The 21,046-nt window shown below is 59.2% G+C and overlaps 11 protein-coding genes across 11 annotated transcripts; 4 read left to right on the top strand and 7 right to left on the bottom strand.

Moving 5' to 3' along the window:
• Nucleotides 1–358: 358 nt before the first annotated feature.
• On the top strand, nt 359–1,067 carry CcaverHIS019_0701340 (uncharacterized protein; the record flags this gene model as incomplete). Its single annotated transcript, XM_060603543.1, has 2 exons — nt 359–416; nt 718–1,067. 2 exons carry the CDS (start codon nt 359–361, stop codon nt 1,065–1,067), a joined length of 408 nt encoding a protein of 135 aa, XP_060459827.1.
• A 253-nt stretch (nt 1,068–1,320) lies between these two features.
• On the bottom strand, nt 1,321–2,959 carry ADE13 (uncharacterized protein; the record flags this gene model as incomplete). Its single annotated transcript, XM_060603542.1, has 6 exons — nt 1,321–2,461; nt 2,496–2,559; nt 2,613–2,721; nt 2,760–2,813; nt 2,850–2,892; nt 2,931–2,959. 6 exons carry the CDS (start codon nt 2,957–2,959, stop codon nt 1,321–1,323), a joined length of 1,440 nt encoding a protein of 479 aa, XP_060459826.1.
• Nucleotides 2,960–3,897: 938 nt separating this feature from the next.
• On the bottom strand, nt 3,898–6,078 carry CcaverHIS019_0701320 (uncharacterized protein; the record flags this gene model as incomplete). Its single annotated transcript, XM_060603541.1, has 3 exons — nt 3,898–4,016; nt 4,048–4,404; nt 4,440–6,078. The coding sequence occupies 3 exons, from the start codon at nt 6,076–6,078 to the stop codon at nt 3,898–3,900; spliced, it is 2,115 nt and encodes a 704-aa protein (XP_060459825.1).
• A 527-nt stretch (nt 6,079–6,605) lies between these two features.
• CcaverHIS019_0701310 (uncharacterized protein) lies at nt 6,606–7,640 on the bottom strand (the record flags this gene model as incomplete). Its single annotated transcript, XM_060603540.1, has 1 exon — nt 6,606–7,640. One exon carries the CDS (start codon nt 7,638–7,640, stop codon nt 6,606–6,608), a length of 1,035 nt encoding a protein of 344 aa, XP_060459824.1.
• An 831-nt stretch (nt 7,641–8,471) lies between these two features.
• Nucleotides 8,472–10,400, bottom strand: CcaverHIS019_0701300 (uncharacterized protein; the record flags this gene model as incomplete). The annotated part of the gene is made up of 4 exons (XM_060603539.1): nt 8,472–9,283; nt 9,325–10,131; nt 10,165–10,296; nt 10,337–10,400. The coding sequence occupies 4 exons, from the start codon at nt 10,398–10,400 to the stop codon at nt 8,472–8,474; spliced, it is 1,815 nt and encodes a 604-aa protein (XP_060459823.1).
• Nucleotides 10,401–11,169: 769 nt separating this feature from the next.
• YHC1 (uncharacterized protein) lies at nt 11,170–11,957 on the top strand (the record flags this gene model as incomplete). The annotated part of the gene is made up of 3 exons (XM_060603538.1): nt 11,170–11,201; nt 11,341–11,564; nt 11,689–11,957. The coding sequence occupies 3 exons, from the start codon at nt 11,170–11,172 to the stop codon at nt 11,955–11,957; spliced, it is 525 nt and encodes a 174-aa protein (XP_060459822.1).
• Nucleotides 11,958–12,007: 50 nt separating this feature from the next.
• On the bottom strand, nt 12,008–13,525 carry DEG1 (uncharacterized protein; the record flags this gene model as incomplete). Its single annotated transcript, XM_060603537.1, has 1 exon — nt 12,008–13,525. One exon carries the CDS (start codon nt 13,523–13,525, stop codon nt 12,008–12,010), a length of 1,518 nt encoding a protein of 505 aa, XP_060459821.1.
• A 533-nt stretch (nt 13,526–14,058) lies between these two features.
• Nucleotides 14,059–16,931, top strand: CcaverHIS019_0701270 (uncharacterized protein; the record flags this gene model as incomplete). The annotated part of the gene is made up of 9 exons (XM_060603536.1): nt 14,059–14,216; nt 14,253–14,465; nt 14,501–14,665; nt 14,699–14,784; nt 14,816–14,888; nt 14,935–15,552; nt 15,587–15,944; nt 15,976–16,726; nt 16,768–16,931. The coding sequence occupies 9 exons, from the start codon at nt 14,059–14,061 to the stop codon at nt 16,929–16,931; spliced, it is 2,586 nt and encodes an 861-aa protein (XP_060459820.1).
• A 70-nt stretch (nt 16,932–17,001) lies between these two features.
• Nucleotides 17,002–18,222, bottom strand: MED6 (uncharacterized protein; the record flags this gene model as incomplete). Its single annotated transcript, XM_060603535.1, has 3 exons — nt 17,002–17,409; nt 17,713–17,917; nt 18,182–18,222. The coding sequence occupies 3 exons, from the start codon at nt 18,220–18,222 to the stop codon at nt 17,002–17,004; spliced, it is 654 nt and encodes a 217-aa protein (XP_060459819.1).
• Nucleotides 18,223–18,764: 542 nt separating this feature from the next.
• Nucleotides 18,765–19,748, bottom strand: CcaverHIS019_0701250 (uncharacterized protein; the record flags this gene model as incomplete). Its single annotated transcript, XM_060603534.1, has 4 exons — nt 18,765–18,976; nt 19,047–19,224; nt 19,652–19,708; nt 19,746–19,748. 4 exons carry the CDS (start codon nt 19,746–19,748, stop codon nt 18,765–18,767), a joined length of 450 nt encoding a protein of 149 aa, XP_060459818.1.
• A 267-nt stretch (nt 19,749–20,015) lies between these two features.
• CcaverHIS019_0701240 (uncharacterized protein) lies at nt 20,016–20,956 on the top strand (the record flags this gene model as incomplete). The annotated part of the gene is made up of 3 exons (XM_060603532.1): nt 20,016–20,634; nt 20,669–20,749; nt 20,781–20,956. The coding sequence occupies 3 exons, from the start codon at nt 20,016–20,018 to the stop codon at nt 20,954–20,956; spliced, it is 876 nt and encodes a 291-aa protein (XP_060459817.1).
• Nucleotides 20,957–21,046: the final 90 nt, after the last annotated feature.

Genomic DNA, 21,046 nt, shown 5'->3' with positions numbered 1-21,046 from the left:
ATTGACCTAATCTTCCGACAAGCACACACGGAATGCTCAGTCCCGCATCGTGCCGTCGGTCATCTGACCAGTACGGCACGTGAACGAGAACATGCGTCACGGCTGCTTGACAAGCGGATACATGTGCCTGGACTGGGAGTATGAGTGGATAATATGCCTGGACTGGGACTTACGAGTGGATACATATGCCTGGACTGGACGAGTGGCAACATACGCGGATAAGCGGCGGAGAACATGAGTCGCTGCGCTAGATCTGAGATGACGCCTAACGCGCAGCAACACCAGTGACTAACACCACTGCCATAGACTAACACCATCACTTCCACTTGCCCAATCCACATCCCATGTCCCGCCCACGATGGTATACCTCTTTGGCCTTGCTGTCGTGTTTATCGCTGTGATACTGTTCTGGGTCGGTGAGTTTTTGTGAGTCACAGCTAATTTAGCGCGCGCAATCATCACTGCGATAAGAAACTACCACCGCCGCCACCAACCCTCCCTCCCGCCCCCCATCACCCAGCCGTCTCTGGCATCAACGGCCCAATCCGTCTTGACGTGCTTCATGGCCTCCACCATGGACAACACTCCCCCAGCGCCACCACCGGCGCGACAGCGGAGCAGTGTCTATTCTCCAGTCGTGCGCGCGCACGATGAATGTGCGAGTGATCCGGACTTACCCCGATACAGTGAGATGCGGCCTAATGGAACTGACGGCAGCCGCATCGCCAACAGCGAGTAGACCCGAGCTGATTATTGTCGAGGACGATACGCTGCCGCCGCACCTGATTGTCGATATGCCGCCGCGTACGCCGTGTCCAGGATTGGACGGCGGGCTCGAACCAGCGCCGGGGTATACGACACGACCGGCGACGCCGCGGCCCATGCAGCCCCCGGCCGAGCTAGAACTGCACATGGCGTCGTTTGGCCCCCCGGTTTCTGTTGCGCCGTCCTCACCAATAGCGATCGACGTCACGCGCATGCCGGCGCGCCCTCAGACAGCTCGGAGGAAGCATAACCAGCGACGCGGGGGACGGGTTGCCGAGGTGGCGTTTATTGCGACTGTCTAGATCGGTTATAATTGTTGTGATGGACCCAGGTCAGCATCCAGTCGGGCGTCAGTCGGGTCTCTGGCTGCAAGGAACGGACACGGACGTCCACGTCAGCTCCGAGTCGGGGGAACAAAGTCAGTGGCTCGCAACCGCGTCCACGCATTTCAACGCAACACCTAGCCCTCACCAGCCAAACACCGCTTGACAAGATGCAATTCATCCATACACTCCCTACACTCCCCGCCCAACGCTGACTGCCTTTTCTCCCTCCTTAGACAGACAGCTCAGCCGCCTTGATGTCCTTGAGGTGCGCGGCGTACGGCTTGAGCGCGGGCTCGACCCACTCAGCAACAAACTTGTCAACCTGCTCGGGGGCACGGCCGACGAAAGTCGAGGGGTCAAGCAGCGCGTCGAGCTCGCCAAGAATAGGCTTGAAGTAAGGGTCGCGCTTGACGCGCTCAATGAGGTCGTTCTCGCCGCCCTCGTGCTTGACAACCGCACCAGCCTCGTGAGAGAGGACACGGATCTTCTCGTGGCACTCCTGGCGATCACCGCCAGCCTTGACAATGGCCATGATGATGTTCTCCGTTGCCATGAACGGGAGCTCCTGCGATATCCTGCGGCCAATGACCTTGGGGTAGACGACGAGACCCTCGGTGATGTTCTGGAGGGTCGAGAGGAGAATGTCAGCGGTGAGGAAAGCCTCGGGGAGGGTGACGCGGCGGTTGGCCGAGTCGTCGAGGGTACGCTCAAACCACTGGACCGACGCGGTCATCCACGAGTTCTGGCACAAAAGTCCCAGGTGGCGGGCAAGCGAGCACGCACGCTCGCAGCGCATGGGGTTGCGCTTGTACGCCATGGCCGACGAGCCGATCTGGTCCTTCTCAAACGGCTCCTCCATCTCCTTGAGGTTGGCGAGGAGGCGGATGTCAGTGGCCATCTTGTGGACCGAGGCAGCGAACGACGAGAGGGGCGCGAGAACGTCAAAGTCAATCTTACGCGAGTAGGTCTGGCCAGTCACGGGGTAGGCGTAAGGGAAGCCGCAGAGCTCGGTGACGCGCTTGTCGAGGGCCTCGACCTTGTCGTGGTCGCCGTTGAAGAGGGCGAGGAACGAGCCCTGGGTACCAGTAGTGCCCTTGACACCACGGAATCCGAGGTCGTTGCGGGCACGCTCGAGGTTGCGCAGGTCCCAGAGGAGCTCCTGGAGCCAAAGGGTGGCACGCTTGCCGACGGTGGTCAGCTGAGCGGGCTGGAAGTGGGTGAAGCCGAGCGTGGGAAGGTCGCGGTACTGCTTGGCAAAAGCGGACAGGCGGTGGATGACAATGGCAAGCTTGGGAATGAGGATGTCAAGGCCCTCACGCAGGAAGATGAGGTCGGCGTTGTCGGTGACGTAGCACGACGTGGCGCCGAGGCTGATGTCAGCTGTATCCAAGTGGTCGAGCTCACTGAATGATACCGGCAGCCTCTGGAGCGACGGTGCCAAAGGTGTGAACATGAGCCATGACATCGTCTGTGCGTAAGCTTGGGCCTTGTGATTTCGGCTGGCACTGGGCCTGCACTCACGACGGCGCTTCTTCTCCTCCTCGGCAGCGACCTTCATCTGAGCCTCGTCCAGCTCAAGGTTGGCCTTCATCTGCTCGATCGCCTTGTCCGAGATATTGAGGCCAAGCTCCTGCCAGTCAGCTAGCTAACCCGCGCATTCCTGCGCACCTTCTCAGCAATGGCGAGGTTGAGCCAGAGCTTGCGCCACGTGCCGAAACGCGTCTGAGGTCAGTAACATGACAATGTCGGTGGACCAACGCCGTTGGAGAAGAGCTTGGACATCTCCTTGGACGCATAGCGCCTGCGGTGTCAGCGTTGTTGGTTCGGTGGGGCGCGTACGAGGAGAGGGGGGTCTGGTACGAGTCCATGATGATTGTGAGTGAGTGTGTTGATGACAGACACGGCCAAATTCGGACTCGCTTCAGCTGTGCCAGTTACTTTGGTCCAACTTGTCCAAGTGGCCCCAGTCAGGTCAGGTCCAACATTTTCGGATAAATTCGATAAAAATGGAGCAAAATATCCAATCCAAGCCCAGTTGCCATTCAAAGATCTCTTGTGAACGTATGCACGATGCTGAGGGATGTAGATGAGTATAGTAGAGGTAATGCTTTGACGTTGAGGTGCCCATGGGTGTGGGTGTGGTGCCAAGATAATTGAGGTACCAAGTGTGGATAACACGCGGATACATGTATCCGACAGCTCTCCTGCCACTTCCTCTTGCACGTGCTGGTCAACCACATCAATAGTATCCAACGACTTGCACCCGTGGCTGTGGTTACCTATTGTTCGGCAGTGGCACCGTGGCTGTGTACCTATTGTTCGGCAGTGGCACCGTGGCTGTGGTTACCTATTGTTCGGCAGTGACACACGCGTGGCAGGCCAGCCCGTAGAAAACCAACTGGGTGTGGCAGACTGGTTCGCTCTCGATTCCGTTAAAGCATTCATCAACAAGCACTGGGTCCATGACGACTACTGCACTGATTGTACCCCTTCATCGAGCCCTCCACGACCGCATCGACTGAGGAGTTGTACGGCGACAAGATCTCTCGCCCTCTTCACCGGGATAGACATGTGGACAGACAAGTACTATCCTCATCGTACCAGCTGAAGTCGCTGCCGAGCTCGTAGTCAAGCTCGTAGTCATCGAGACCAATTCCGCCTCCTCTCATCTATATCGAGTAACTTATCGTCAATCTCCCAGTCATCCAAGTGACGTTCCGTTGTACAAGCAGTATCATGCGATGTATGCGACAACTCAGTCCCCAGGCGTCTCATATATACCTGCCCCTTCTAGGATCGGCCCTGCTCATTGCCGTGCCGTGGCATCACGGCTGTTGACAAGAGGCTTGCGTTCGACGCGCTCCCACTCTGCACCGAGGATCTTCTTGACCTCGCCCTTGAGCACCTTCTGGCTAGGGTTCCATGCTGGTGTCAGCGCGTCCTTTGATAAACTCACGCAGCTGATCAAGGACCATGACAATGTCGGGCCGAGCGCAGTAACGGAGTTTGGGCCAAGCAGTCTGGACAATGCTGAGCGGCGTCGCCTCGTCCTTGTTAACACCAGGTGCAAGGCTGACGGCCGCCCCAACCCGCTCGCCCATGATATCACAGGGCACGCTGACGGCGGACGCCTCGGCGATCCGTGGGTCCTCGAGAAGAACCCGCTCGACCTCTGCAGAAGGGATGTTCTCGCCGCCACGGATAATAATGTCCTTGACGCGATCAGACATGTGCAAGTCCCCAAACTTGTCAATAAACGCGAGGTCGCCAGTGTCGAGCCATCCGTCCGCGTCAATTGTCTCAGCCGTCGCCTCTGCTTATCAGCTCTTCTCAATCTCGGTTACTCACTGGGGTTGTCGACATACTCCTTCATAATGTTCTGTCCGCGGGCGAGGAGGAGACCCACCTCTCCAGCGGGGAGGTCCTTCTTCGTTTTGGGATCGACTACTTTAATCTCCGTCACAGGTAGGGCCTGACCCGCGCCATGGGGCTTGGCGAGGTATTCCTGTCCGTTGAAACCAGTGTGGAAAGCGCTTGTCTCGGTCATTCCCCACCCCGTACCGGGCTGCATCTTCGGCCACCGTTGAACCAGCCTCTGTGCGAGATCCGATGGAGGCGTGGCACCACCATATGTCGTGCTTGCAAGCTCAAAGTCGGCGGGCAAGTCTGGCGATGCGAGAATAGCGGCGGGAATGGCTGGAACGCCACCAATTCGCCCGACCTTATGCTCGACCATGAGCTTTACGGCTGTTGGAACGGACCAGTGTCGAAGGAAAACGAGTTTGGAGCCATTGTGAAGCGCAACCATTAGCCACGTAAGCATCCCCTGTACGTGGAAGAGGGGGATGGAGAGCATGGCCACGCCCTCTGGTTTCGGGTCGTACGCCTTGAGAGCGTCTTGGACGGGTGCACCTAGGCGCAGGGTGGTCCGAGCGTTCTGGTAAGTCGACGAGTGAATGATATGCAGTGCCTGCTGCTGGGTCACGAGCACGGCTTTAGGTAAAGAAGTCGTGCCGGAAGTGAAGAAGACGATGGAATCGCTCTCTGGTCCGAGGGACTCGAGTCCCTCCCCGGCCTTGACACTAGCCACTGTCTCCGGCCTGGGGCTCATACTCGCGATTTCTGTAACCGCCGCCTGTACTTCCTTTGACAGATGTGCGGTCGGACCCCAACACCATACCGGACCGACGCCCTCGATCTTCTCGGTCCCAATCATCGCGGCGAGTTTATCGTCCACAAGAACAATCTTGGGCTTGGTAAGTTTCAGGCAGTGGGCCTGACTATCTCCCACCAACCCATTGTTCAGGAGCACGGGCACGGCGCCGAGCAACTGCACTCCAAGACACGACACGACCCATCCGGCCGAGTTGACGCCGCCGATGGCGACGCGGTCGCCCACCCCAATCCCGCGTTCGCGGAGAAGCGCAGCGATGCTGGCAGCCTGGTCATACGCTTCCCCAAAAGTCACACTCTCGCGGGCTTCGAATGGCTCGGGAGCGGCGATGGGGGTGCTCAGGAACTCGTTGGTCGACCACCGTTCCATGTTCCCCCGGATAAAGGTCGCAAAGTCGTGCGGGGTGTGTTTCCATACTTTCAAGTTGCGCCCGTTGACCTCGCGGATCTCTAGCTCGTACGGACTTCCGGGGGCTGTGAGGAGCGCCTCGCCTGCGGTCAACGAGGTGGGGAGGGTGAGGAGAGGCGGGGGGGAGGGGGGGGGTGTGTGGAGGGTGAGGAGAGGCACGAGGATGACGAGGGCTGGGTTATACAGCACGGACTCACACTCCTCCGGCGTCAAGAGGTTGTTAGGATTCGACGGGTCCTTGGCTGCGGCTTGGGTCGCCGACGTCGTCGCCGAGGTTGTATACGCATAACGGGGCTGGCTCTGGGGCGCAAGCTGCCGCGCAAGCAGTGATGGACTCGCGGCCACAAGTCCTCGCCTCACCACCGGCCGTGCCGTTCGCAGTGCGCGCACTCCGTTTCTGATCATGGATGTGGGGAATGGGTACGATGTGGGGATGGGTACAATGTGGGGATGGGTACGATGTGGGGATGGGTACGATGTGGGGATGGGTACGATGTGGGGAATGGGTATGGATACCGATCCAGAACAACGTCGCGTCGTATAAGTTTGGATGTACTGAGACGCGGGGTTGGTATAGCCGGAGCCGGTAGTCACCCTTACAACATGCCCACTTGGCCTCGGGCCGACTCTGTCTGCCGAAACGCAGAGCGCAAGTCGCGGAACATGACCGGCTCACTCGATAGTCTTCATAGCTTCATCTTCACTGATATGGCCTAGCGACATCAGTCAGAGTGAGCGTTGGCGGCTGTCGTGTGCAGTACCAGATTGTCCACTGCCCACCATTGACGCTGTTCATCTCGAGAACACCAGGTTATCTCCTCCGAGACTCTCATCCGCTTTCAGCATTATCGCTCCTGGCCGACCCACCATGCACGACCAATCCTGAAATACATCAACTTGCTATTACAATATTCAAACTTCCCTTCGACAGGCTAGGGAACATACATCGCCGCGGGGCCCTCGTAGGGGTCGAGCTGCGTCTCAAGCGCGAACTGCTCGGCGCCAACCTCCTCGACATATGCCTCAGGTGTGAGGAAGCGGAGGTAGGGAGGAGGGGCCTCGTAAGCGAACCCCATATCGTGGGGACGAACAACTTGGGCGGCGACGCCAAGCTCAGCACAGAGCTTGGCCGGAGGGGCAGGGGAGAGGCCGAAGGCGAGGCGGAGCTGCTCAATTCCGCCGACGACAGTGAGCTGAATGGGCCATCGACGGCTAATCTGGTCCCCCTGTGGCTGGGTGGGAGTGTTGATGCCGATGTCGGCTGCTGGTTTGCGGACCCAGAGACCTCCAGTTCCCGGGCGTCCGGCACCGTGGGGGTCAAGGAGGTGCACCGTAATCCTGCGGGCCGTATTGAAGCAAGCCCCCCTCGGCAACACTCTCATAAGCAGGTCGCTGAGGACCTGCATGTCCTGGGGGCTCTGGATGGGCCGAGCGAGGCGGCCAGGGAGACAAAGCCGGAGGTGCGTGTAGTCCTGCGGTTCCAATGTTTCCAACCCGCCGTAGGGGTGAAAGTAGCGCACATTGGCCTTGAGCTCTGAGAGAGCCAAGACCAAGGGGGGCTTGACGTACTTGCGACAGCGGAGGAGGGGCTGCTCATGCTCACGCCGCAGGTCGACGACGCGCGCGATTTCCATCCGGGACTGGATGTACTGGCGCAGCAGCTTACGCTCGGGGGCACGGCTCTCTGGGTCAGAGTATGCCTTGCGGTACGCTGCAGGGATATCTTGGAGTGGGACGCTGTTGATAAAGACGTCGAGGCGCATCCACTCGAATGCAAGGCCGGTGCCAAAGGGATGGACGAGGACGACACCATCAAACGTGATCTCAATCTCGACGTGGTCGAACAGTCTCTCGTCGCAGAGGCGGCGGAGGTCGTGCGAGGCGCCGCGAAGGGCCATGAGAGACTTGGGGCACGCGTACTGAACGATACTGTCGCGGATGTGAGGAAACATGTCAAAGTCGAGCATGGTGGCAGGCGGAGCTGGTTGGAGGCTGTGAGGGCTGGAAGGAAAAGGCAGAGAGGTGGATGGAGTTATAGAAGTGTTCAGAGAGAGAGAGTGTGTGTGAGAGAGAGAAGTTGGGAGTGCATGGACAGATTTTATAGGTGTTTTGCTGCTCAAGCACCGCGTTCGGTGCCAACTCAGTTGCGCTGCATGTGGTAGTTTTTGGCTGAATTCTGTTGTGCGTGGCACACTAACAACTGTATTAATGTCTCAGTCTCTTGCAGCACACGATCTGACTCACGTGCGGTTTCAAATGATAGACAGTCTTCTTCCACTTCAGCCCCATCTGCTGCCCAAGTCAAAGTAGTACGTATGCGCAAGGATGGATAATAGAACGAGCGCATTGGATCCAAACTGGACGAAACAAGACGAGAAGGCTCAATTGATATTTTGCATTGCTCTATTCAATCGGCGCCACACAATGAAACTTACAACAACGCTAGCTACGAGAGGTACACAGCCGAGGGCGCGTCCACGTCTACCCGGGTCTCCAGTACCATGCGCGCGGCTCCTACCTTTCCGCGATATGCCTCTGGAGTTACGAAATTGGGTCTTGAGAGGCAGACTTTTTGTGGTTAGTCAATGTGAGACTCCACACAGTCGACTCGAAGTGGCTGGTAAAGGTAAAACAATGACAAATGCACTAAATTGACAGTAGAACTGTTAGTGCCTGTTGTGTGCCCATTCATCCAGCTGGCTGTCTGATCATTGGTCATTGGTCAGTGTCCTACGTCAGGCGTCACCCATACTCGCCACAATGCAGGATGACATGAACAAGAATACAACTGTCTAGATCTAAGGCAACTTGACACCGCCGCTTCCAAAGACGCGGCCAATAATGGTCCTGCGGGGTGGCTCGTCGTCCCACGCAGCCAGCGTGGCAGCCACATCTTCGTTAGGTCCAGCAGGGAGGGACATGCGCACTCTAGCGCGCGGGGGTCTATTGTCGCCAGCCTCAGACTGTGCTCGTGCTCTCCGATGCGAAGGGGAAGGAAGAGCCGGGCGCTGGGAGATAGAAGGGGAGCGCTGGTGGATGGCTGGCAGCCGGTGGGAAACACTGTTCGACCGAAGCGCAAAGCCGGGTGACGCGGCGCCAATGCCGAACGCAAAGCCTGTCGGCATTCCGCCGTTTGGCGCGAGGTCGGGGATGAGCGTGCCGTATCGCGGCCGACGGCGGCGTGGCAGCGTTGGAGACACGGGACTGCCGGCGCCCGTGTACGGGCCTGTGCCGATGTTGGCTGAAGCAGCCCCCGCCGCATCTATCCGAGTCAACTTGGGCGGGGGAGAGCGCACGCTTGGCGCGCTGACTGGGTGGTCGTGGTCGTGAGTCTGTGCGCTGTCTGCATCCGAGACAGTGACGGCGCCATGTGCCGGCTCGAGGACTTCGTGCGCGTCGTCAAAGGGCTCGTCGACGACCGCTTCCTCGAGCCACGTCTGCTCCATGTCTCCCTCCTCGGCCCAGGTGCCGACCTCGACACCGCCGTCTCCTGTGGGCTGGACTGCGGACACGGCCCACACGCCGACTAGGAGGACCGCGACGCCAATAGAGACGAGTACGATCTGGTGTGCACTCAGGCGGTCCAACTGGTTGTAGAATACCAATCCGTCTGCGGTCAGCACTATCTGGCATGTCAAGAAGCGAACGAACCAAAGATCGAGGCGAGGTTGTAGAAGCAGAATGCGAGGGGACAGATGAGCGCTGGCGACGCGAACGTCAGGCTGAAGTTGAGATAGAAGATCTGGAGGACGGCGACGGCAACCAGTCCCGCCAACATGAACCACGACTGGATGCGAGTGAACTCGTTCTGCCCCCGTCCGGTGCTCCAGAACTCGATGGTCGCGATGACAAGCTCGATCGCCGACTTGGCGAGTACGAGACAGAGACCCGACAGTGTACCGCTGGCTGCGGCGAACGCGAGGCCACAGAACATGAGTGTGTGGTCCTCTGGGCGGTCGAGCTCAGCAAAGCGCACAGTCTTGTCTACGCCGTTCGCGTTCTCCCCGACATCGAGGCCGAGGCCGAGGCCGCTGATGCTCGAGATGGACCCGCGCGGTGAGGAGTTAACGGGACGGAAGGGGATTGTAGCCTCGATATGCGGGCTGGCATAGTTGCTCGGCGAGTCGTCGAGACGGATCCCGCGACGCCGCACACGCCAGGCAGTCATGTGCGCGGCGGCCAGCACGAGCAGGACTGCAAGACACACGACTGTGAAGAAGGCGATGAACGGGCCCCGCGCCCACAGGTGCAGCAGTTCGTCGAGGCTGTGGTTCCCGTCCTGCACGACACCAAAGATGGCAATGAGCACGGCACCGGTCGCGATGAACACCGTGCCGAGGAGCATGGCCGACGTGAAGCTCTCGCCGAGGAGGACATGAGCGAGCACGCTGTTCCACAGCAACGACACGCCGCCGAGCGGCGCGAGTACTACGATAGGAAGGGCGCCAATCTGAAAGACTACCGTCAGCTCAAGAGACAGAGGAGACGTACCGGAACCAAAGATGTTGCTCGAGATGTAGATGGCAAAGCCGATGATCCACAGGGGCCTACGCACGGCCCGTGTCCGGTGTTCGAGAGGGAGAGCTTCGTCCTGTACATGTGACTTGCGCTGAATCGTGAGGCCTGATGTTAGCCAGAGGCCAGAGGAGAGAGAGCCACGCACCGAGCGACTGGATGAACGAGCAGGCGAGGCCGACCACAATGGCCAGCACGACTGGGACGCCCATGTTGGAAGATATCGATGAGCGCAGAGCGCAGGCTTATGCGCCGGCCATTAACTTGAGGGATGGATAGAGCAAGAATTGGAGCAAGTTGAATGTGAGGTGGAAAGTGGAGCAGATGAAGCGATGCAGCGAGATCCGAGCGCAATGGAAGAAGGTGTGAGGTGGCGATCGAGGCGCGTGGAGCAACGGTGGGATTACCACCCTGACGAACTCTGATATTGTCACCCCTCGAGCTTCAGCCAGCGGGACGCACAGCCATGTCCAGCCAACCAGGCGTTGACGAGTAGTGACAGATACATTGCGGACACGATACCAACAACGACAAGCAGTAGAAGACGACTGTATTGTTGCGTTCACCCATTCCATCACTCTTAATGGCGGGCGCCAGATCGTCAGGCCCCAAACCACGATCGGTTGTTTCACCCAGGATCCAAACGCTGCTACGCCAGTGATTCGAACGCCCATTCATTAGCGGGACCAAATCCACGTGTTCTCCCAACGAACGGTCAATCCTCAAGCAACTAGAGTTGTTGGCTGCTCTTTGAGTTGGGAACTGGTGACATCTCTTCATCCACTCCATCTCTTATCATCAGCACAACAACGACGACAAGATGGGCAAGTACTACTGCGAATAAGTATCTACAGTGCGTAAGGAAGAATGCTGACACGTCCCGCTTGTCCGCTTGCGCCCCGCCCTTCGCCTCCTTCCTTCCGCGCAATTGTTGATTCTTGGGTTCGCTTTGCACTTATTGCGACATGTAAGTCGGCTAGCATGCTTCTAGATCGAGCTGACAGCAGTTACTTGTGAGTCGTCCATGTCCTCTGGTAGCCCGTTCTTGCTACACCAGAACAGCCCGTTCTGTGATGACGATTCGCCATCTCCCCACCTTCCCTCTCATCGTCAACCCGTGGCACCCAGCCAGCATCCACATGCTCACACAAGGACGCACGACTCAATGAACGCCCGCAAGGCGCACAACATAGGTCGCAACCACATTTCCAACGTGCGCGACTACTTCGCCAACCTCGGGCGTGACGGGACGCAGAACCACATCGACCAGATTGTCACCAGCCATGAGGGCGGTGGTCGCGCGCAGATGTTTGCGGCGCCTAGCATGCGTCTCGGTGCTGGGTTTATGAACCCCATGGCAACAGCGCCACAGGGAGGTAAGCAGCTCACCTCATCCATTCCGAGCTTGGGTCCGCACACGTTCCTTGTCGTCCTGGACGTACTGCCTTCCCTCCTTCATTCTCCCTCTTCTCCTCTCCGTTATCGCACTGCTGACCATAGGCTCCGCATACCCACCGTTCCAGGGCGGCGCGCCCCCTCCCTTCCCACCGCGCCCGCCATTCCCTCCCGGCCAGAACCAGGGCGGCTTTGGCAGCGGCGCACCTCCTCCATTCCCTCCTTCCGGCGGCGCCGTGCCCCCCTTCCCTCCTCCTGGGCAAGGCCGCGGAGGGCCGCCTCGTCCTCCGCCTAACTTTACGCCACAGCAGGGTCCTCCCCCGCCTGGCAACCCCGGCGTTCATCCTGACCGTATGCGGATGATGAACCACTAGACATAGATACGAGGTTACATATGTACTACTAGTCCCCAAATCCCTAAAGTCTACTCGTCGTCGCCCTTGAGATGAGCGGGCAGCTTGCCCATGCGCATCTTCTGCTCTCGCCACTTGCGGTTGACGGTCTCTGGTGTGTCGCCCATGGGGCGCTGGACGACCGGCTGCCACGCCTTGGTGTGGAATGTCTCGCCGGCGCCCGTCACGACGTGGTTCGTCTCCTCCAGTTTAGTGGGTTCGCCAAGGATTTCCTTGACCCGACGCAGCGCCCCACCGACCTGCCATGCGCGGATCTCGGCTTCCTGCCTCGCGCTATCAAGCTGGCGCTCGAGCTGGTCGAGACCCTGCTCCGCAAGCGGGCGAGTCTTGTCCCGCGTCTCTCCGTCGAGGTCACCCCATGCTCCGTCATACGGTCCGAAACGCCAATCGAGCGTCCCGGGCTTGTACTCGGACCGGTGCAGGGTAAGTGGCAGCGGATGACCCATGTTGTATCCCGGCTTCCCTGGGAAGCGTTGTACGTCCAGTAGATCCGAGACCAGCGTAGGAGGCTCGAGTCCAGCGCCGATGAGGAAGAGCACGGCGATAATGTGCCGCACCTGGTGCCACAAGAAGGCAGTGCCGATGAGGTTGAACACGACCTGGTCAGGCAATGGCCCAGGCTCGAACCAGGCCTTGATGACACGCCGACGGTGGTTCTCAATCTGCTTGCTCCCATCGATCTTGCAGAAGTTGCGGAAATCGTGCTCGCCCAAAAGGAGCGCGGCACCCTCCTCCATTCGCTGCAGGTCGAGGGGTGCACGCTGGTGTATCGCGCGCTGGTGGAACGCGTACTTGTAGTGCCTGGACTGGGTGGAGAAACGCGAGTCAAAGTCGGCAGCGACGGGTGACCAAGCCAGAATACGGATCGAGGGGGGCAGGACGCCGTTGAGGAGGCGGGGGTAGGCGATCTCGACAGGCTCAGCCTTGACCTGGGGTTTGGGCTCCTTGTTCTTCTTCTTATTGGACTTTTCGCTCTCTCCCTCGCCATCTTCTTCGGTCTCGGTAACAGCGGGCTTAGGCGGCTTCTCCTCCGTAGCGGCGTGCCACCCGTCACCGAGCTCGTGTCCTCCATCCCCTTCAGTCCGGTTACTCCGTAACCAGAGACTCAATACCTGCCCTTCACCACTCACGCCCCGGTCTGTCCTTCCACATCGACTAAACCCACACCCTTCCCATCCCTTGCCCGCCTCGATGAGCCGGCACTTCTCGAGAGCCTTGAGCAGCTCTCCTTCGACGGTATCGAAAGCGCTAGCCGGCTGAATTGCGAGACCTGAATAAGGCCAACCATGATACGCGACGAGGAGGGCGACATGGCGGGTCGGGTGCTGTCCAAACGCAAAAGGCTTGCTCTGGTCCTTGCGTTTCTTCTTTCCCTCCTTTGGTTCTTTTGGTTCTTTTGGTTTGGTAGGTGCAGCAGGCGGTCCAACCTTCTCGTAAGCGTACAGGCGGGCGACAAGTTGCTCGCGCGAGAACTCGGCGTAGCGGTCCATGACTTTTCGGAGATGACCTGCGGTGGCGAGGACGCGCATGCAGTTGGCCGGAGGGGTTGAAGGGAGGGTGATGTGCCGAGGTTGCTTGCCTGGGCGTTGTCGTGTTGTTGTGGTGAGGAGAATGAAATTTGGGTGCCAAGAGGCGAGTCGCGTCGTGTGGGGTTTGTACAGACTTTTTGAGGAATTGAAAGTGGAATTAGGAACGTGTTTAAAGGGTTTGGTTAAAGCGTGCCTGTTAGGCTATAGAGGTTACACTAATGGATGACGCACGGCACGGGCTTTTAAGGGGTTTCCAAAGAAATGCGGCTGTCGCTGTAAATGTAAATGGTAAAGCAAGATTCAGGAGACAATCTAATAATGACGAGAGATGACTACTACCGCGCTGCTTTCCACATCATCATCCAATCTATCCCTCTCCCTCTCTCTCTCTCTTCGTTCAACATTACGGTAACAAAAAAGCGGCCTATCATCGTTGATCTTTCTTGATACCCGTTGGTTACTTCCTACCACTTCACCTCTCATCACACTCTCACACTCCTACCCTCCTACCTCTTGCCACTTGCCGCCACACAATGGCCTCTGGCAACGGCCTTCAAGGCCGACCCAAGGCTCAGCCAGACCGTCGCCCCCGCGAGCGCACACCATGGCTCCTCCTCCTCCCTGTCGTTCTCCTCTTTCCTTACCTCTTCTCCAAGCTCCATTACACTCTTCCCGTGCCCCAGCCTCCACTGTACGTCCCCACTTCCCCTAACGCGCTAACGCTCAGTGACGCCGAGGGACGTCCGCAGCCGAGCGAGGAAATCGTACTCGCCCATATCCAGGCTCTGGAGGATATCGGATACCGCACTGTCGGGACTGACGAGGCCGTCAACGGAGAGGAGTATGTGATCGCCGAGGTGCGCAAGATTGAGGAGCGGTGCAAGGCCAACGGTGTGCTCGATTGCGATGTCTGGGTCCAGAGGGGTAGCGGGTATCATGAGTGCGCTGCAAGGGAAGGTTAGATGCTGATTCCAGGTTCTCGATTATGGGTCACGACGTGCTCAAGGTTTATGCTGGTATTCGGAACGTTGTGCTTCAGATTCGCGCCAAGAACCCCATCACGCCCCGTACAGTCAAGAAGGATGCGATCCTCGTCGGATCGCACATTGATTCGACTCTCCCTTCCCCGGGTGCTGCCGAGTAAGCTGATCGAATATTGGTAGCTGACGACAGCGACGGTATGGGCGTCGGCGTCATGCTCGACGTCGCGCGTATCCTGGTTGACCGCAACGAGCCTTTTGACAACTCTGTCATCTTCAGTGAGTGTATATTGGAAGTGACTAACCGCAGTGTGGAACGGTGCCGAAGAGACGCTCCAGGACGGCTCGCACCTGTACTCTACGCAGCACCCTACTGCTGCTGAGTGAGTCTCCAATTCTCCAAGTGGTATGTGGTCTGGCTGACGTTAGTGTCCGTGCCATGTTCAACCTCGAAGCAGCAGGCACCACCGGCGGCGCCCTCCTGTTCCAGGCGACGAGCCAGGAAATGATCGACGCGTTCTCGCGCACGCCGTACCCGCGCGGCACGGTTATAGCCGCCGACGTCTTCTCTAGCGGCATCATCCTCTCCGACACCGACTTTGGCCAGTTTGAGGAGTACCTCAACGTTTCGGGCCTCGACATGGCTGTCGTCGGTCACAGTTATTTCTACCACACGCGCAAGGACAGCGTACCGTTCATCGAGATCGGCACAAGCCAGCACTTTACCTCTAACGCGATGGCGATCATCGACTATCTCCTCTCGCCCGGCTCGCCTCTCGGTACTGCGGACGAGTGGTCACCGCCCGACGTCGTGTACATGTCGCTGTACGATCGCATTTTCGTCTCGTGGACGATGGAGAACGCCGACAAGGCGTACCTCGTCATCACGGCGATCATCGCAGCGCTCACTCTTCCAAACCTCAGCCGAGAGCGCGGGCCCGCGTTCGCCATCGCCCTCATCGGCGCGCCCCTCGGTCTCGTCGGTGGCCTCCTCACCGCCAACATCGTCGCGTTCATCATGGCCTCCTCCGACAAGGCGATGGGCTGGTGAGTTACATCGGACCCACCCAGCTGACTCCAGGTTCTCGCATGAAGGTCTTCCGGTTGCGCTGTATGGTCCTGCCGCCCTCCTGGGGCATCTCGCCACGCAGCACGCCCTTGCTGCGCTGATCTCACCCGCACGTCGTATCTCCCTCGAGCCCGCGCACTACTACTCGCAGCTTGTCTGGCTCGCCGTGTGGATGCTCTTCCTCCAGGCGTTCCGCATCCGCTCAGCGTACCTCTTTGCAGGCATCGCGTGCTCCACCCTCGTCGGTGCCTTCTCCATCGAGGCGCGCCAGCTCCTGTCTGGCAGCCGCGATCGTGCACTTCCGTTTGTCACAGCTTACGTCGTTCCTCTCACTCTTCTTGTCGCTCTCTCCATGGAGGCGTACACTACTGTAAGCATCCCTTTGGGCACTGCTGACCCAGACCCTTGACATCTTCGTCCCCCTCACCGGCCGAATGGGCAAGGACGCGCCGGTTGAGCACATCATCGCGATCATCACGTCGGTGTGCACGCTCGTGTTCTTCCCGCTCGTCGCGCCCCTCTTCTCGCGTATCTCGCGCGCCACGCAGCGCAAGGTGCTTGCCGTGCTGCTGGTCGCGACGGTCGCCGTCGGTGCGCTCTTCATGTCGCCCCTCTGGTCGCCGTACGACTTCATGCACCCGAAGCGCCTGGGCGTGCAGTACACCTACAACCACACGTCTGGGTTGGAGACGGCCCACATTGCGTTCATGGACTCTGGCCGCAACGCCGCATACATGAAGGAGGTGTATGACCAGTTCGGCAATGGCGCAGAGCTCGTCCGCACCGAGCAGGGGAACGGCAACTCTGACTGGGACGTGTTATACCCTGTCAGCACGTTCCTCGAAACGTACTCGTTTGAGCTGCCCAAGACCAAGTTTGACTGGCCCGAGATGACGTTCAAGGCGACGCGCGAGAAGACGGACGAGGGCCACACGCGCATCCACCTCAAGACGGACCACAAGGGACTCGTGTGGCCCGCGCTGGCGTTTGAGGCCGACCTCGTGGACTGGAGCTTTGACTTTGTGCCCCCGCATGGCCACAAGAGGCACCACATCAAGGCCGCGTCGTCGGTCGACGAGCACGGCATGGAACTCGAGCTCACCATGCGCCTCAAGGATGACGAGCCGTTCAGGCTCCACTGGAGCGCGATGGGTGAGTAGCTATCATTATTTTACGTGAGTAGCTGACCCCAGACCTCAACCAGATGGTACCTGGCACTGCGCCGCGCCTCGGGCCTGACATGCCTGCGTCCAAGTGGCTCACTGCGCTGGACGACTGGGGCCGCGAGCACTACGACGGCGGCGTCGACATCTGCATGAACGGCGTCGTCGTGGGTGTGCTCACTGTCGAGGCATAGTGAGCAGAGTGAGCAGTCTCATCTCTTGATTGGACCATACACTTTCCTCTAGAACGAAGATACATACATGTCAAAGCTTGGGCGAGTCGGCAGGCATGGAGGGGGCGAACGTCGACGCAGGCCGGCTCAGGCCCCCCACGAGGGAGATGCTGCCGATCCGCGAGCGCGGGGTAAAGCTCGGGGTACCCTGGGCCTGGATGGGTGAGAGGGCCGCAAAGCCGCCGGCCGGCGTGCCCATGGGCAACGGTGAGGGCTGGCGGTTGGGCGGTGGAGCATTGGGACGACGTACACTCGATGCGGCGAGCGCCTCGAGCGCCTTAGCCTCGGCCGCGGTATCGTGTTCGGGCCGGGCGCTAGCCGCAAGGGTCTTGAGGCCTGGGAGGGCAGCGCGCGTCGCAGCCATAGCATTGAAGAGATGCCAATCGGGGGTAGCGAGGTCGTCTTTCTTGTTGTCCTTCTTCTCTTCCTTCTTCCCCTCCTTGGTCCCCTCTTCTCCCTCTTCTCCCTCCTCCTTATCCTTCTTCTTACTCTCTCCCGCGATCCAAACTCTAGCGGCCCGCGGATTAGCCGGCGGCCTAGCTGCTTCAAGCAACCCCAACGTCCGTTCCAGTAAACTCGTAGCGTTCCCCACCCGTGTCCGCACAATATGATGCAAGTTCGGGGCCATGTATACCCGATCCTGGAGGATGAAGTATGCGTGTGTTGGAGCACCTCGTGTTCCTTTACCGGTCACTGGACGTCGGTGGATCACAAAGAGTTCGGGCGGACGGGCGTGGCTTACGACGTACTCGAATCCACCAGTGAGACCGAGAAGGTCAATCTTCTCTTGTGCGGATCCGTAGCCGGGCGTAGCGATGTTCTGTGTGCGGAGGACGCCGTTGTTCGATTGCGGGTCCCAAAAGGGCGAGAAGGCAAAGTAGTCTATTGCCAAGTCGGCGTTGGCTAGGGAGCGGGCGGGGTTGGCGGCGATGGCTTCGGGCCATTGCCTGTGGTTAGAGGGGTTGTGCGAAGGGGGGGGGGGGGGAGTTGGGGGGGGGGGGGGGGGGGGGGATGGGAGGAATGGGAGTAAGGAGAGCGGATGAGTGGGATGAGCCCAGAGATGGGGAAGGAAGGGGAAAGAGGGGAGGTGAGGAGGAGAGGGAGGAAGAAAGGATGAGAGAGGGAGGGGAGGGGAGAGGAGGAATGAGGGAGGGGAGAGGGAGGATCCAGCAGGGGGATATGTAGAGCTGGAGGAGAGCATCCAAGCTCACCAATGGATATGCGAGAGGTCTTGCTCCTTTTCTTCTTCCATGGTAACGCGGTGACGGGAGTGATGCGAGTTGTTGTTATTGAGACGGTGGAGATGTTGGTTGTTCAAGGTTGGTAGACCTCCACCAGGGATTTGCTTCCGTATGTCTGACTGCAGAGCTGGTTGAACACTACCGAGCCGTGTACAAATGTTGATGAGTAAGGCAGAGAGACGAGCGGCTCAGAGCTACAGATACTGCAGAGCGGGTCATGGGGAACGCAGATGGAAGCGCCGCGGCATCTCTGCGGCCCGGCTCATTGGAGCTAGCCAGTTCCACTGCCACTTGGCACTCTGGCCAAGTCGTCGCTCGGCGCTCGCACCTCCATTCACTGACAACTGACCAAGCGCGCTACCGTGCCATTGTGGCCACTGCACTCCTCAGCCCCCTCAGGCCGTGTGCTCGGCACCAATCTCGCCAAACGCGCGCCACTTCACTGAGCCCCGGCCATCCTTCCACATCCACACCCAAAACCCATCGCTGGCGAGAGAAGAATACATCGGGCTACGGATACCCCTCGCGGCACCGTCTCCCCTGAAGACCCATCTTAGTTCTTGAGCTTCTTCTTGGGGCGGAGCTGCGAAGTGTGGCCGCACTTCTTCTTGCGGCAGTTGGTCGCACGGGGAGGGAGGCGGGCGTAGCACTTGCGGCAGATCTGCTTGTCGCAGTTGTACTTGGACGCAAGCACCTTGAGCGAGGGCTCAATGATACCGCCACGGAGGCGGAGGACGAGGTGAAGGGTCGACTCCTTCTGGATGTCTGGGATTAGCCCCAAGACGGCAACACAAATGATCCATGCCAGGCTCGCGCCCAGATTAACTCTACTCACTGTAGTCCGAAAGGGTGCGGCCGTCCTCGAGCTGCTTGCCGGCGAAGATGAGACGCTGCTGGTCGGGGGGGATGCCCTCCTTGTCCTGGATCTTGGACTTGACGTTGTCGATGGTGTCCGAGGACTCGACCTCGAGGGTGATGGTCTTGCCCGTCAGAGTCTTGACGAAGATCTGCATCTGGAGGTTAGTTGGTGCGTTGGAATGGGCAGCGGCGCGCGGGCAACGAGTTGGGGACACGGGTCAAGTGGCGAAAAGGATGATTTGAACTAGTTGTCGAGGTTGGACGTCGTGTAGTGGGTGCGGAAAGTCGGAGGGAGAGGGAGAGAGTTCGTGCGCGCAGAGTCCACCCCTCTCCATCAATATTCTCACGCCGAGGAGAATGAGAGCCCGCACACCAACGACAAGCGCTTGCTCGTCGTTGCGACTGTCGCTCCCATTCCCTTCTCCCCTCTTTCAAAGGTCGAAACTTTCGCGCCAACCGTTCCAAATTCCTCCCCTCTGCGCGCGCGATCCATGTTCGCGTGATAGTTGTGGTCGTATTCCTGTCGAGGTTGATGTCGTGCCCGGTCCCGTTGTCGTTGTCGTGCGCTGCTCCAACACTCACGGTGGTCGGATCGGGTCGTTGACGGTTAAAGAGTCCAACAGTGGCCACCGACTCTTGCTAACCAGAATCCGCAGAGCTAAGCGGCGAAACTGACCATGCGGCGTTATGACAATTTGGTACCATGCCGGTGTGGCACTCGTGGCAGTTTGGGGACACGTGGCACCTTGTGCCTTTGGCACGAATTTAGCCCCGCGTGTCCGGTTGGTGTTGATCCGGGATCCGGAATGGATTGCATGAAATGGGCATACCGAGTGCCGAGCTCGCCTCTATCTGCCTCATGTATTGGGGTATACCCGTGATAAAAGGTGACATCTCTCTCTGATCTCTGGATCTCTGAATCTCTGCTCACCCATCTCAAACTACCATGTTCATCCGCGCCTCCCGCCTCTCCTCCCGCTCAGTACCTCTTGTCCGCGCCTACTCGGCCGCGGCGCAGCAGCACGCCCTCCTCAAGCCAGCCTCCGAGGTTGTGCAGGGTGACGCGGCAGAGCTCGACGGCATCCAGGTGCTGGTTCTGAACCGGCCCGACGCCCGTAACGCCCTCAGCAGGCAGATGGTCGACGAGCTGCGTGACTACATCTCTCGCCTGTCGACTGGTAATGCGCGCGTGGCGATCCTCCACTCTCTCGGACCCGTGTTCTGTGCCGGTGCCGACCTGCGCGAGCGTAAGGGCATGAGCCAGCCCGAGGTCGCGCAGTTCCTCGACGACCTCAATGCCATGGTTTGCGAGCTCGAGGACCTCCCCATCCCCACTATCGCTGCTGTCCCGGGGCCAGCTCTTGGCGGTGGGACTGAGCTCTCTCTTGGCTGCGACCTGCGGACGGGCCAGAAGGAGACGTCGTTCGCACTGCCCGAGACCAAGCTCGGTATCATCCCCGGCGCTGGAGGGACGCAGCGCATGACCCATCTCATTGGCAAGAGCAAGGCTATGGAGCTCATCTTTACTGGTCGCCGGGTTGGCGCTGAGGAGGCTCTCCGCCTTGGTTAGTCAGGTGCGAGGGAGAGTACTGAACCCAGGCCTCATCGATGTCTTGGCCAAGGACGGGCAGACCGCGCTCGACGCCGCTATCGATCTCTCCAAGCTCATGCTCACTTCTGGTAAGCCTCGTAGTGGACGTGCTGACCTCAGCACCCCTCTCCCTCCGCGCTGCCAAGCAGGCGATCAAGAGCGCGCCTGGCACACCCATCGAGCAGGGCCTGAAGAACGAGCGTGCGGCCTACAAGCCTCTCCTCGTGAGCGAGGACCGCAACGAGGGCCTCCGCGCGTTCGCCGAGAAGCGCAAGCCTGTCTTCCAGGGCAAGTAGAGTACAACGGTTGTATGCATGGCTGTGTAATGTGTGTATCTGCCTAATTCTCGACTCCCCAGTTGAGCCGGACGCTCGGTAGCCTGGTCA

Source organism: Cutaneotrichosporon cavernicola (genome assembly GCF_030864355.1).
Source record: "Cutaneotrichosporon cavernicola HIS019 DNA, chromosome: 7a".
In the NCBI taxonomy this organism is placed as follows: domain Eukaryota; kingdom Fungi; phylum Basidiomycota; class Tremellomycetes; order Trichosporonales; family Trichosporonaceae; genus Cutaneotrichosporon; species Cutaneotrichosporon cavernicola.
Note: the sequence above shows the minus strand (reverse complement) of the source record. Positions and strands in the feature narration are given on the sequence as shown.